This window comes from Girardinichthys multiradiatus, chromosome 17 (genome assembly GCF_021462225.1).
Source record: "Girardinichthys multiradiatus isolate DD_20200921_A chromosome 17, DD_fGirMul_XY1, whole genome shotgun sequence".
Classification (NCBI taxonomy): Eukaryota; Metazoa; Chordata; class Actinopteri; order Cyprinodontiformes; family Goodeidae; genus Girardinichthys; species Girardinichthys multiradiatus.
Window position 1 is genome coordinate 15,789,870 of NC_061809.1, and position 11,790 is coordinate 15,801,659.

Sequence of the window (11,790 nt, forward strand, 5' to 3'; positions counted from 1 at the left end):
TCAATGAACAGCTGCGGTCAACGCGACTCTACGTGTTAACATGTATGTTCTGATTGGCCCGTTTCGTCCAACGTCACCAAAGCGACGAGAAAACTGGGCGCCATTTTGAAAAAATAAAAAAGTGAAAACATTCCACATTAATCTTTTGTATTATTATTATTATTTTGTAAGATTTGTATTCAAGGGAGAAGACACGGACATGGAGCCAACGGTGAGCTGGTCTCCCGAACAGACCGAGGCGCTCCTATCCCTGTGGTCGGAGGAGAAAATTCAACGTGAGTTGGCAATATCGATAAGCAATGAAGAAGAGGTTTACAGGCAAATGTCAGGCAGACTGGCCGCACTGGGAGCCAGTCCCTCTTTAAACCAGAGGAGACAAACCTTAGGGACAATGCTGTCTGCAACATCCTTTTACTGTTATGACTCCTTCATGCATGACGGAGTTGCTGCTGCGATTGTGATTGTTGGAGTCATAATTTCAGATGGGGTTGAAGGTTCAATGTGAATATATTAGAACAACCCAGAACATTCCCTACAAGCTCAGCAAAGAAATGAATTATGTATCTAACCCTTGGGGTTCCTAGACACAAAAGTTCTTTAAATTTAGTTAATTTTATATGAATGGCATTATTACCTTCATTCCTCACCATACATAATATCCATTAATGGTTTCTCATGAATCATGTTTTATCCTCTTAAAAATTATAATTACAGTTATCAAAGTTAGTTTTTATAGAAAATTGTACAACTCGGGATGACAGAAAAATGGCATCAACATTAATTCGGATCAGTTTTAATGTGACTGTGCAGTTATCAAGAAGATAGACAGACAGACATTTCTGCCATGTTGAAAGGCAGAAAGCCATGAAGCGATTTTTACAGGGAAGGCAGAAAAAACTAAAAATCAGCAATGGTAGTGCAAAAAAAAAACATTTCAAATGACTGTTAATTGTACCAAAAAAGCTGCAGGGACACAAATTGCTCATTTTTGTTTAAAAGACAATTAGTTTTAAATCAAATATATATTTTATCCTGTTTGTCCCCTTGTAGATCCAGCTGTTCTGGCGAATATTCCTAATTCCTTCACTGCAAGTGTCCAAGGACCTAATAAAAAGGAAAGCACACACGATACTGTTTTCTATTCCATTAAAGTGGAGGACTCTAATACTCCGTGTACCAGCAACGGAGCGGCTGAGGCTTCATTTCAGACTTCAGCCTTGTGGTCAGCCACCACTGTGGAAAGAAGAAGAGGTAAGATCAAGGAGTGACTAAAGAGCGGAGGCCAGGAGGTTTCAAGGACTTTCAGGGAGGCTCTTCCTCAAGTGATCTTTGTCAGAACAATAGAGCTGCAATGTTTAGTCAGTTAGAATAGGCTGGCGTTTTTGAACTGTAGCTGGTTGAACAAAGATTCCTGATATCTTATGAACTGCCCTTCCACCCCTTCGCGAAATCCCTGGATAAGGGATGTAGTGTTTCTCTCCAGTTTGCGGTGTGTTATAGTAATGGTGAGGAATAAATCATCACAGATTTGTCTCTGAAAATGAGATAGTGTTAACTGAGAAAACTCAGTCCCATTGGTGTAAATAAAATGCAATCTGCAAATTGGCACTTGGGTGCAATGCAGCAGTTAGTATAGTAGTACGGGATCGCTTGACCCAGGGACCGAATGGCTCCTCACCTTTGGCTATATTCTCTTTGCTTTTCTCAGATAAGCCCACATGTAGCTGGTCAAAGAAAGAGGTCCTAACGTTGCTGACACATTGGGCCAATCCAGCCGTTCAGCAGGAGCTCAGTCGCAATGTGAGAAACAATGCCGTCTACAGCAGCCTCAGCGCCAAACTGGCGTCGCTCGGGTACAACAAAACGGCACAGAAGTGCAAGGAGAAACTGAAGAAGCTGAAACAGGATTACAGGAGAATCAAGAACAGCAATCATTTGGATGGTGGGAAGAATATATGGTTTGACATTATTGATCAGGTCCTCGGTGCTCCACCTGCTGCAGTACCGAAACAGCCAGAAACACGGAAGCTGTCCTCCGCAGAGCCTGGTCTGCCAGTAGTGTTTGAAGAGAATTGTAAAGGTAATCAGAAGTAAATATTCTTGTACCTGCCGTTTCCAGTAGGTGAAGGTTAACAGCTTTTAATGTCCATTTATTGCAGGTTTCTCTCCTTCAGCAAACGATTTCGAAACCTTCTCTGAGACCGGCCCGACTTCTGCCTCCACCGACATAAAGAAAGAAGCGGATTTCTTCGTGGTCAGAATTGATGATGATGACACGCCATCAACAAGCACTGCAGGTTCCTCCTCTGCTCAGCAGACCTCTGACATGTTTGCAACCAGCCATGTGGAAAAAAGGAAATGTAGGTATACAAACCCTCAAATAGAAGACTAAAATGTAGTGTTACCTTGGTTTATGCACTTGTGCAATTTCTAGAATACTTTTTGTATCAGAAAACTACAAGCATTGACTTTTCAAGCTTTTTATTAGCTACATATTATTGAATCTTGTAAGAGAAGTTACCAAACTGGGGAGGTATCATGCTGTTAGCAAGTTTTCATGCACTCATCATTACATGCACCAAATGTCCTTCAGGGAAATGTTTTATGGTCAAACAATATAAAGATTGAGTTGTTTGACATGAGTAGAAAATGTCAAGGTGAAGCGTTTAAACTGACAGGGGAAGCATCATGCTGGGTGTTTGTGCAATGCAAAAGATGGGTGGAAAAATGAAGAAGAAGAACTGCTAAAAAAACCTTTAACTTCAAACCAAATCAGCAGAAATGATTCCAAGCACACATCAAAACTGCAGGGAAACTTTTATTTTTGGAAAAACTATGGAAAGTTCTGAGATATTGAGTGTCTCTTTCTTAAACAGATGTCCACACATGTAGCTGGTCTAAGAAGGAGGTCCAAGCGTTGTTGGCATACTGGGCCAATCCGGCCGTTCAGGAGGAGCTCCGTCGCAATGTGAGAAACAACGCCGTCTACAACAGCCTCAGCGCCAAACTGGTGTCACTGGGATTTAACAAGTCCGCACAGAAATGCAAGGAGAAAATCAAAAAACTGAAGCAGGACTACAGGAGGGTCAAGAACAGTCAACATGTTGGTTGGGCAAGGACTGCGTGGTTTGGAATTCTGGATGAAGTCCTTGGTTCTCAGGGTGCGACCTCGAAACTTTCAGAAACTTCAAAGTCTTCATCGGCAGAGCCAAATGAAGTTGATATGGAGGCTGATGGTTAGTGGAAAATTTACACTTAACATACAACTAAGTTAATGTCAATTTTGTTTAATTTTCACCTGCTTGGAGATTCATAGCAGGTTTAGCAACAGGGTTCCTACGCTTTCTGGGAAAATCTGGAATTTTATTTGTTTATTTTCCAGTTTTGGATAAAAAAAAGAAAATAGAGTGGGAAAAATATTTCTACAGGTCCTTCTCAAAATATTAGCATATTGTGATAAAGTTTATTATTTTCCATAATGTCAAGATGAAAATTTAACATTCATATATTTTAGATTCATTGCACACTAACTGAAATATTTCAGGGCTTTCATTGTCTTAATACGGATGATTTTGGCATACAGCTCATGAAAACCCAAAAATCCTATCTCACAAAATTAGTATATTTCATCCGACCAATAAAAGAAAAGTGTTTTTAATACAAAAAACGTCAACCTTCAAATAATCATGTACAGTTATGCACTCAATACTTGGTCGGGAATCCTTTTGCAGAAATGACTGCTTCAATGCGGCGTGGCATGGAGGCAATCAGTCTGTGGCACTGCTGAGGTCTTATGGAGGCCCAGGATGCTTCGATAGCGGCCTTTAGCTCATCCAGAGTGTTGGGTCTTGAGTCTCTCAACGTTCTCTTCACAATATCCCACAGATTCTCTATGGGGTTCAGGTCAGGAGAGTTGGCAGGCCAATTGAGCACAGTGATACCATGGTCAGTAAACCATTTACCAGTGGTTTTGGCACTGTGAGCAGGTGCCAGATCGTGCTGAAAAATGAAATCTTCATCTCCATAAATCTTTTCAGCAGATGGAAGCATGAAGTGCTCCAAAATCTCCTGATAGCTAGCTGCATTGACCCTGCCCTTGATAAAACACAGTGGACCAACACCAGCAGCTGACACGGCACCCCAGACCATCACTGACTGTGGGGACTTGACACTGGACTTCTGGCATTTTGGCATTTCCTTCTCTCCAGTCTTCCTCCAGACTCTGGCACCTTGATTTCTGAATGACCTGCAGAATTTGCTTTCATCCGAAAAAAGTACTTTGGACCACTGAGCAACAGTCCAGTGCTGCTTCTCTGTAGCCCAGGTCAGGCGCTTCTGCCGCTGTTTCTGGTTCAAAAGTGGCTTGACCTGGGGATTGCAGCACCTGTAGCCCATTTCCTGCACACGCCTGTGCACGGTGACTCTGGATGTTTCTACTCCAGACTCAGTCCACTGCTTCCGCAGGTCCCCCAAGGTCTGGAATCGGCCCTTCTCCACAATCTTCCTCAGGGTCCGGTCACCTCTTCTCGTTGTGCAGCGTTTTCTGCCACACTTTTTCCTTCCCACAGACTTCCCACTGAGGTGCCTTGATACAGCACTCTGGGAACAGCCTATTCGTTCAGAAATTTCTTTCTGTGTCTTACCCTCTTGCTTGAGGATGTCAATAGTGGCCTTCTGGACAGCAGTCAGGTCGGCAGTCTTACCCATGATTGGGGTTTTGAGTGATGAACCAGGCTGGGAGTTTTAAAGGCCTCAGGAATCTTTTGCAGGTGTTTAGAGTTAACTCGTTGATTCAGATGATTAGGTTCATAGCTCGTTTAGAGACCCTTTTAATGATATGCTAATTTTGTGAGATAGGAATTTTGGGTTTTCATGAGCTGTATGCCAAAATCATCCGTAGTAAGACAAATAAAACACCTGAAATATTTCAGTTAGTGTGCAATGAATCTAAAATATATGAATGTTAAATTTTCATCATTACATTATGGAAAATAATGAACTTTATCACAATATGCTAATATTTTGAGAATGACCTGTATTTCCCACCTTTTTTCCTACCCATAGTCTAAAAGATCCATCCATCCATTTATCTTTGCACCATATTCGCATTAAATTTGGTGGCTATTTTAAACCCTATCTCTTTCTTTCTGTTTTTTTTTTTTTTTTTTTTTTTTCAACAATCTCCCAGATGCATGGAAGTGGTCTCCTGATGAAGTCCAAGTGCTCGTAACTCTCTGGGCGCAGCCGAACATTCAGAGGCAGCTGCTCGCCTCGGAAGAAAATGACGAAGTCTTCACGTACCTCAGCGATGAACTGGCTCAGGTTGGCTTTAGCAAGTCGCCCCAGCAGTGCAGTCTGAAAGTGGATAAACTTAAGAAGGAGTACACAAAACTCAAACAAGGGGGGGCAAATGTGAATGATAAAAGTGACTGGTTTGCCATCATGGATAGTGTTCTCTTCCCTGAAGGAGAAGCTTCCAAAGAGCGTAATTTATCTGCAGTGCTGACAGCCTCTAAACCCCCTGAAGGTGAGGAAAAATGTTTAATGAGATGAAGCTGTGAGAGCTGTGAGAGTTTATGTTTGTTTCCTTGTTTTCGATAGATTTTTCACACGCTGTTTGGACAACAGAGGAAGTTGATGCACTGCTCACGAAATGGGCAGAGGAGCATGTCCAGGAGCAGCTGAAATCCACTCAGGGCGACGAGAGGGTGTACGCTCAGCTGAGCTCAGAGCTCGCCACTCAGGGATTCGATAAGACCACCAGTCAGTGCAGGACAAAACTGCGACTGCTAAAACAAGAGTATGAAAGGATTAAGGAGCAGAAAGACTCCAAAGCACAAAAGAGTAAATGGTTTGCCATCATGGAGAAGGTTTTTAGTTGCCACAAGCCAGAAATCAAGTCAAATCTGGTACCTCTGGAAACTTCACACCATGAAAAACCTGAAAAACTGGAGGGTAAAAATAAGCAGTTTTCTAATTTAAAACTGACATGTATGCAGCACTAACCAAATTATTCTGCCTGAAAAACAAGATTGTTTCATAACAGACAGAAAAACTGTAAAATGAATTTCCAGGTTGTTTACAGGTGCATGTCAGTCATTTGGAATATTCTCAAAAGGTTTATTTCAGAATTGTGATTCAAACGATTTATCACAGAAGTGTTTATTTCTGTCAATTTTGATGATTATATGGTTAATGAAAACCGTAAATTAGATAAGAGTATTTTTTAATATGGAGCCAGAAGCACAATACACTTCTTAAGTTGTCTATTTTTCTGAAGTGGCTTTACAAAAAGGAGTGTGCTCGTTGTAGCCCATGCCTTGCATAACTCTGTGTTTGGTGGCTCTTAAAACACCAATTTCATCCAGTCTGCTCCTTATTAATCTCTTCTAACGCTTGAATTAACCTTTCTTTACAATCCTATCAAGACTGCTGTTAACCTTTTTTGTGCACCTTTTTATTCACACTTTTTTTTCTAGTTAACTTTCCAATTAATTCACTTTATCTGTGCACTTTTTACTAAAACATCTTTTCCTTCCACCTAACTTTCCAATATGCCCATGTATGTTTTTCTAAAATACTTTTCTTTTACAATAAGTGTCCTCTTAAAATGCATTTGCACCTTTTTCTAACCATTTTTTCCTTCCACTAAACGTTCCATTAATATTACTGTCTGGACACCCAGCTTCTTTAGCAATTTCTCTCTGTGGCTTCTGTACCCTGTTTGCGGAGTGACTGTGCTGTAAAACAATCTTTCCAATGATTGTGCAAGTAGTAACATGGCCATAACGCTTCTATATTAAAAATCCCTTCTTGATTGGTCCTATCTAATATACTAATAATTGTGAGAAATGGAAATTAGGGTTTTCATTAGCTATACATTACAAGAAATAAATGCTTAAAATATGTCTCTCTTTGAATGGTGATGTATAATTTATAAATAAATTTCACTTTCTGAATTGAGTTACTGAAATACATTTTTCTGTTCTAAATAATTGAGATGCATCTGTAAAATAAAATACTTTGCAAAAGATAAAATAATAACCGAAGTTTAAATATCTCTGTTTCAGTGCTTTTCAAGCAAGGAAGACAAAGTTGCTTTAACATTGGAATGCATCTATGTTCATCTGCTCATGTTAGGGTGTCGGTTTATTTACAGGTTGTGGCTTGTCCGTCGCCTCTCTGTGCCTCCTGGTTCCCACCCTACGCCTGATGTGTGCCTTTGCCTGGAAGGTGATCCAGAGTGGTAATGTTGCACATTACCGAAAAGTGGAGGAGCTGGCGATGCTGGTGACGGAGCTGGCTCCGGGTCTGCTTACGGCCAGAGAAAGAGTGCAGCTCCTGCTCAGACTGAGGGCGAGGGTAACTGAACAAAGCCACACCAACACTCTATAATGTTACTTATGTTAAAAAAGATTCATGAGTAAAACATATTTATGAGAATTTTTATATTTCTGTTTCAGTTTGTGCTGGAGTTGTGTCAAAGTAAGAACACAGCTAACCTGCTGAACATCCAACCCCACCTGAGGGTTATTCAGGATCTCAAGATGAGTGCTGACTGTGGTCAGGAGGTAGTTATCTTAAATACTAAATAAAGTATTTGGCAGACTCCTCCTTTGTATACATATAAAGTTATCCACTTCCCTCTTCCTGAGGCAGTGCAACCATCTCTTCTTCACCATAAAAGGGTTGTCAATGGATCTTTCAACAGACGGATGATCCAAAACATTTGGTTAAAATTAACCATCTTTCATTTTGGTCCCAGGTCTAAATTCTTTGTGGTGAACTGAAGAGAAGAGAGCATAAAAGAGGGTTCTGGGCAATCTAGTGAGAAAGGATGGATAACTATTTCTCTCTATAGTTATGGGACAGGACTGTACTATTGACTAAAGTGGGTTGTACAAAGTATTAAATGTAAGTAAGAAGGAAGAAATGTACTTAAAGTTGTACTTTTCAAAAATATTTAGTGTGAGATTAAAGCTTTCCCAGGAGGCTAATAATGTGAATTACAATGTTTGTCCGTGTTTTTATCATGATGTCTGAACATTTATTGCTTCTTTTTTTTGGATTTGAATCTACTTTAAAGGAGCTGAATGAGTTGGAGAGTTCAAAGTCAAATTTTGTAGAGATTGTTTATGCCTTGCTCAAGGACACAGAGGAAAGAAAGAGGTTTTTCACGGTGGGACACCCTAAAAACAGTCACTATAATTCAAGCAGGATTTCACAGTTTCATTAAAGACTGAACATGCTGGTTGTTGGTTTCCCAGGAAGTCTTCCCGATCCACTACGGACAACAGTATGAAGCCACCCTTCAAAGATTAGTTTGGAAATTCATTTCCAGATTGGACAATCTCTTACCTATTCCTGATATAAAACAGGTAAGCTGCACTGTTATCAGAACTTAATATATCATCATTTATGTTCTGTGTCCAAACAAGTAACCATAAATGTGCTGCATATAATGAAGGTTTGGCTACCTTTTACAAATCCAGACTCATCTTCATATGCATGAAAACACAATTTAATTGTATAAATCAGTGGCAATTTGTGAGCTTAATGTTCTTTTTTGTTCTTTTATTGCCTATTACAGACTGCAGAGTGGCTCAGCAGCTCCCCCTCGGTTATGGAAGAATGTGGGAAGCTGGTTTTGGATCCAGGACAGCTGAAGACACTCCTGAACTTCCAAGAGCAACAAACAGGAACTCTAAACACGAGTAATTCACTACGGTCTAAAATAATAAATAAAGTAAACATGCTTGTTTTCAGGTGTTTTGATGTGATTTTAATGTTTTATTTTTTTCTGTTACAGGCTTGCCTCATGCTCAGAATATGTTTTTGCCCTCGTTGTCTCTTCGTCTGAAAACAAACTCGAAGCAGCAACTACCAGTCCATCCCAAAGGGTCAGCTGCCGATGATGATGATGAAAACCAAACACATGACAATTTAATTATGGAGAACCTAAAAGATAAACAGAGCGATAGTGTGGTAGCTGCAAACTGCTCAAGTACGTATGCATTTGTTTATTCCTGGAGTATTTCTCTGTTTTCTTCTGTTTTTGCCATTTTGTCATGGTTAAATGTTTCAGATCATCAAAGCAGTTTTAATATAAGAGACAGAATAAAAAAAAGGCAGATTTCAAATAAGATCACAGACATCGACCAGTTGGGAAAGGGTTACATTTCTTAAGAGTTTTGGATTCAAGTGAGCAGCAGTTAGAGCCGTTATCCAAATTTAAGGAAAATATGGAGCAGTGATGAACTTTCTCTTGTGTGGCTGCCCTTCCACAATTTCTCCAAGAGCCCAAAGAGGACTCATTCAGGAGGTCACATCTAAAGCACTGCAGGCCTCACCTGTCTCAGTTAAGGTCAGAGTTCACGATTCAACAATAAGACACAGACTGGGCGAAGGTGTAATTCATTGGAGAGTTCCATAGGGGAAGGCACTGCTGACCAAAAAAAAAAAACAACAAAGCCTGTCTGACATTAGCCAAAAACATCTGCTGCTCAATGAGACAAAAGCGGAAGTTTTTGTTAGGTGTGCATCCGTTTACATTTGGTGTAAACTAGCACAGCATTTTAGAAAACAAATTGTACTTAGTCATGGTGGTGGTGGTAGTGTGATGGTTTGGGATTGCTTTTAAGCTCCAGGACCTGGAAAACCTGCAAAACTTTGTGGAACCATGAATTTGACTCTTCCAGAAAATCCTGAAGTAAAATGTGCGGCCATCAGCACACCAGCACGCCCACCTCTTAATGGCTCAAGAAAAAAACAAAGATTTGGAATCAAAGCCCAACGTTCAATCTGATTGAGATGCTGTGTTTGGCCCAGAACAGGTTGTTCATGCTTGAAAACCTCAGTGGGGCTGAATTAAAACTATTCTGCAAAGAGAAGTGGGCCAAGATTTCTTCAGTGATGTAAAAGCCTTAGTGGCAGCCAAGTGTTATGATAAAATGGTAAATGGCTTGTACTTTTATAGCGCTTTATGAAGTCCCCAGAGATCCCAAAGTGATTCACATTGCAATCAGTCATCCACCAATTCATACACACATTCACAAACTGACAGTTGTAAGCTACATTGTAGCCACAGCTGCCCTGGGGTGCAATGACAGATATCATTATTTGAAAGATAACTAGAAGAATCCTGGATAGGAGAAAAAAAATTTTTCACAGGTTTAAAAAACAGTGAAGCTGATATTTGAAAAAAAAAAAAAGAGTGAACTTTTCAAAAAGTGCCCTTGTTCTTCATCTCTTTCAGGTGTCATCTCTGCACCTTTAAAACTGCATCGCTGCTCCATGTGTCACTTTACTGACACCAAAGTGTCTGCACTTCTCAGTCATATCAGACAGGAGCATCTCAGTCCATTTCAGGACACTTTTGAAGACCACTTATTTCAAAACACCAGCATGGAGCTTGATTGTGAGTTGTCCAGCGAGCTCTTATCAAATGTAGCAGGCTCAAACAGCCACGGTCCTCCTTATCAATGTGACAAATGTGACAAAAGGTACCTCTCCAAATCGTCCCTCATTGTCCACTATCGGATCCACACGGGCGAGGCTCCATACCTATGCTCCCACTGCGGCCAAGGGTTCAGGTCCTCGGCCTACCTCGACTTGCACACACGCGTCCACACTGGAGAGCGGCGCTACAAGTGTCACATCTGTGGCAAGACCTCCAACCAGCACCTGACAAGGCACATGCGAATGCACAGAGGAGAGAAGAACTACTTGTGCACTGAGTGCGGGAAGGCATTCCTCTCCAACGGGGAGCTGAAGCTTCATATGCGGTACCACACCGGGGAGAGGCCGTACACGTGCAAACACTGCGGGAAAGGCTTCATCGCCAAATGCCTTCTGACAGTTCACACTCGTCGGCACACTGGAGAGAGTCCCTACAGGTGTCCAATGTGTCCGAAATCCTTTCCCACTCTGAGAGCGCAGAAAAAGCACCTCAAGATCCACTCCAACAAGAAGTCCTTACAGTGTTTGGAATGTGGTCGAATCTTCAGGCTGGAAGACACTTTTAAACTGCATGTTAAAACACATGAACTAATATAGACTCATTTATATAGGACTGTGGCTTTTAAAAGCCCAACTTGGACTTTCGCCAAATATTTAAAATTTTAAAAATTCACAGCCTTGTTTAGCTCTGGTAAGATTAGCTCTATGAACATATTACGACTTCAAAGGAAAAAAAAACGGCTCAAGTTTGCAGTGCAATTACTTTATTAAAACTGTAAAGCTAGCATTCCAAAAAAAACAACATAAATGACATAAACTGTTTATGCCCTGATGTTTTTATGATTACTCTGAAAATAATAAACAATAATGTTTTAACCTTTTTTTTAATTCAAATATTTTTCTAATTATTCACAAGGTCAAAACAAAACAACCTGATGTGAACGTAAACCTACATAAAGTGGTTCCTTGACAGACTTATAAGGGCTGTGAAATAATATTTAAAAACTGTTTTTGCTGTTGTTTGTTGTTTTTTTTACGTCAAAATTACACAAACCACAGAACCCCAGCCCAGTCGACAAAAGAAACCATGAGTTGTTGAAATCCTATTCAGCATGTTAGCTACTTTTAAATTTTAGCCAAGTATTTGTAAAAAAAAGAAATACAACTAACTAGGTATTTAGCTTAACTGAATATTTTTCATCCATTCATTGTCTATACCCCCTTATCCAAGTAGGCCCAAATGGGGGCTGTGTTTACTTCCAACAATCATTGGGTCAAAGGCAGGGTACAACCTGCACAGTTCATCAGTCCTTCACAGAATATTTTGCATGT

General features: G+C 40.4%; 1 protein-coding gene across 1 annotated transcript; it reads left to right on the top strand.

The window, feature by feature from the left end:
- Positions 1–66: 66 nt before the first annotated feature.
- On the top strand, positions 67–11,334 carry LOC124883099. The gene is made up of 14 exons (XM_047390005.1): positions 67–275; positions 1,051–1,251; positions 1,709–2,080; positions 2,160–2,360; positions 2,877–3,236; positions 5,189–5,527; positions 5,602–5,955; positions 7,160–7,362; positions 7,464–7,571; positions 8,087–8,179; positions 8,268–8,378; positions 8,591–8,714; positions 8,810–9,004; positions 10,256–11,334. The coding sequence occupies exons 1-14, from the start codon at positions 200–202 to the stop codon at positions 11,053–11,055; spliced, it is 3,537 nt and encodes a 1,178-aa protein (XP_047245961.1). The 5' UTR covers positions 67–199; the 3' UTR covers positions 11,056–11,334.
- The last annotated feature ends 456 nt before the right edge of the window (positions 11,335–11,790 follow it).

Coding starts and splice junctions, on each gene's coding strand:
- LOC124883099 (XM_047390005.1), top strand. CDS start 200: ATGGAGCCAACGGTGAGCTGGTCTCCCGAACAGACCGAGGCGCTCCTA. Junction 276..1,050: donor GTCGGAGGAGAAAATTCAAC/GTGAGTTGGCAA, acceptor GTCCCCTTGTAG/ATCCAGCTGTTCTGGCGAAT. Junction 8,180..8,267: donor AAAGAAAGAGGTTTTTCACG/GTGGGACACCCT, acceptor TTGGTTTCCCAG/GAAGTCTTCCCGATCCACTA.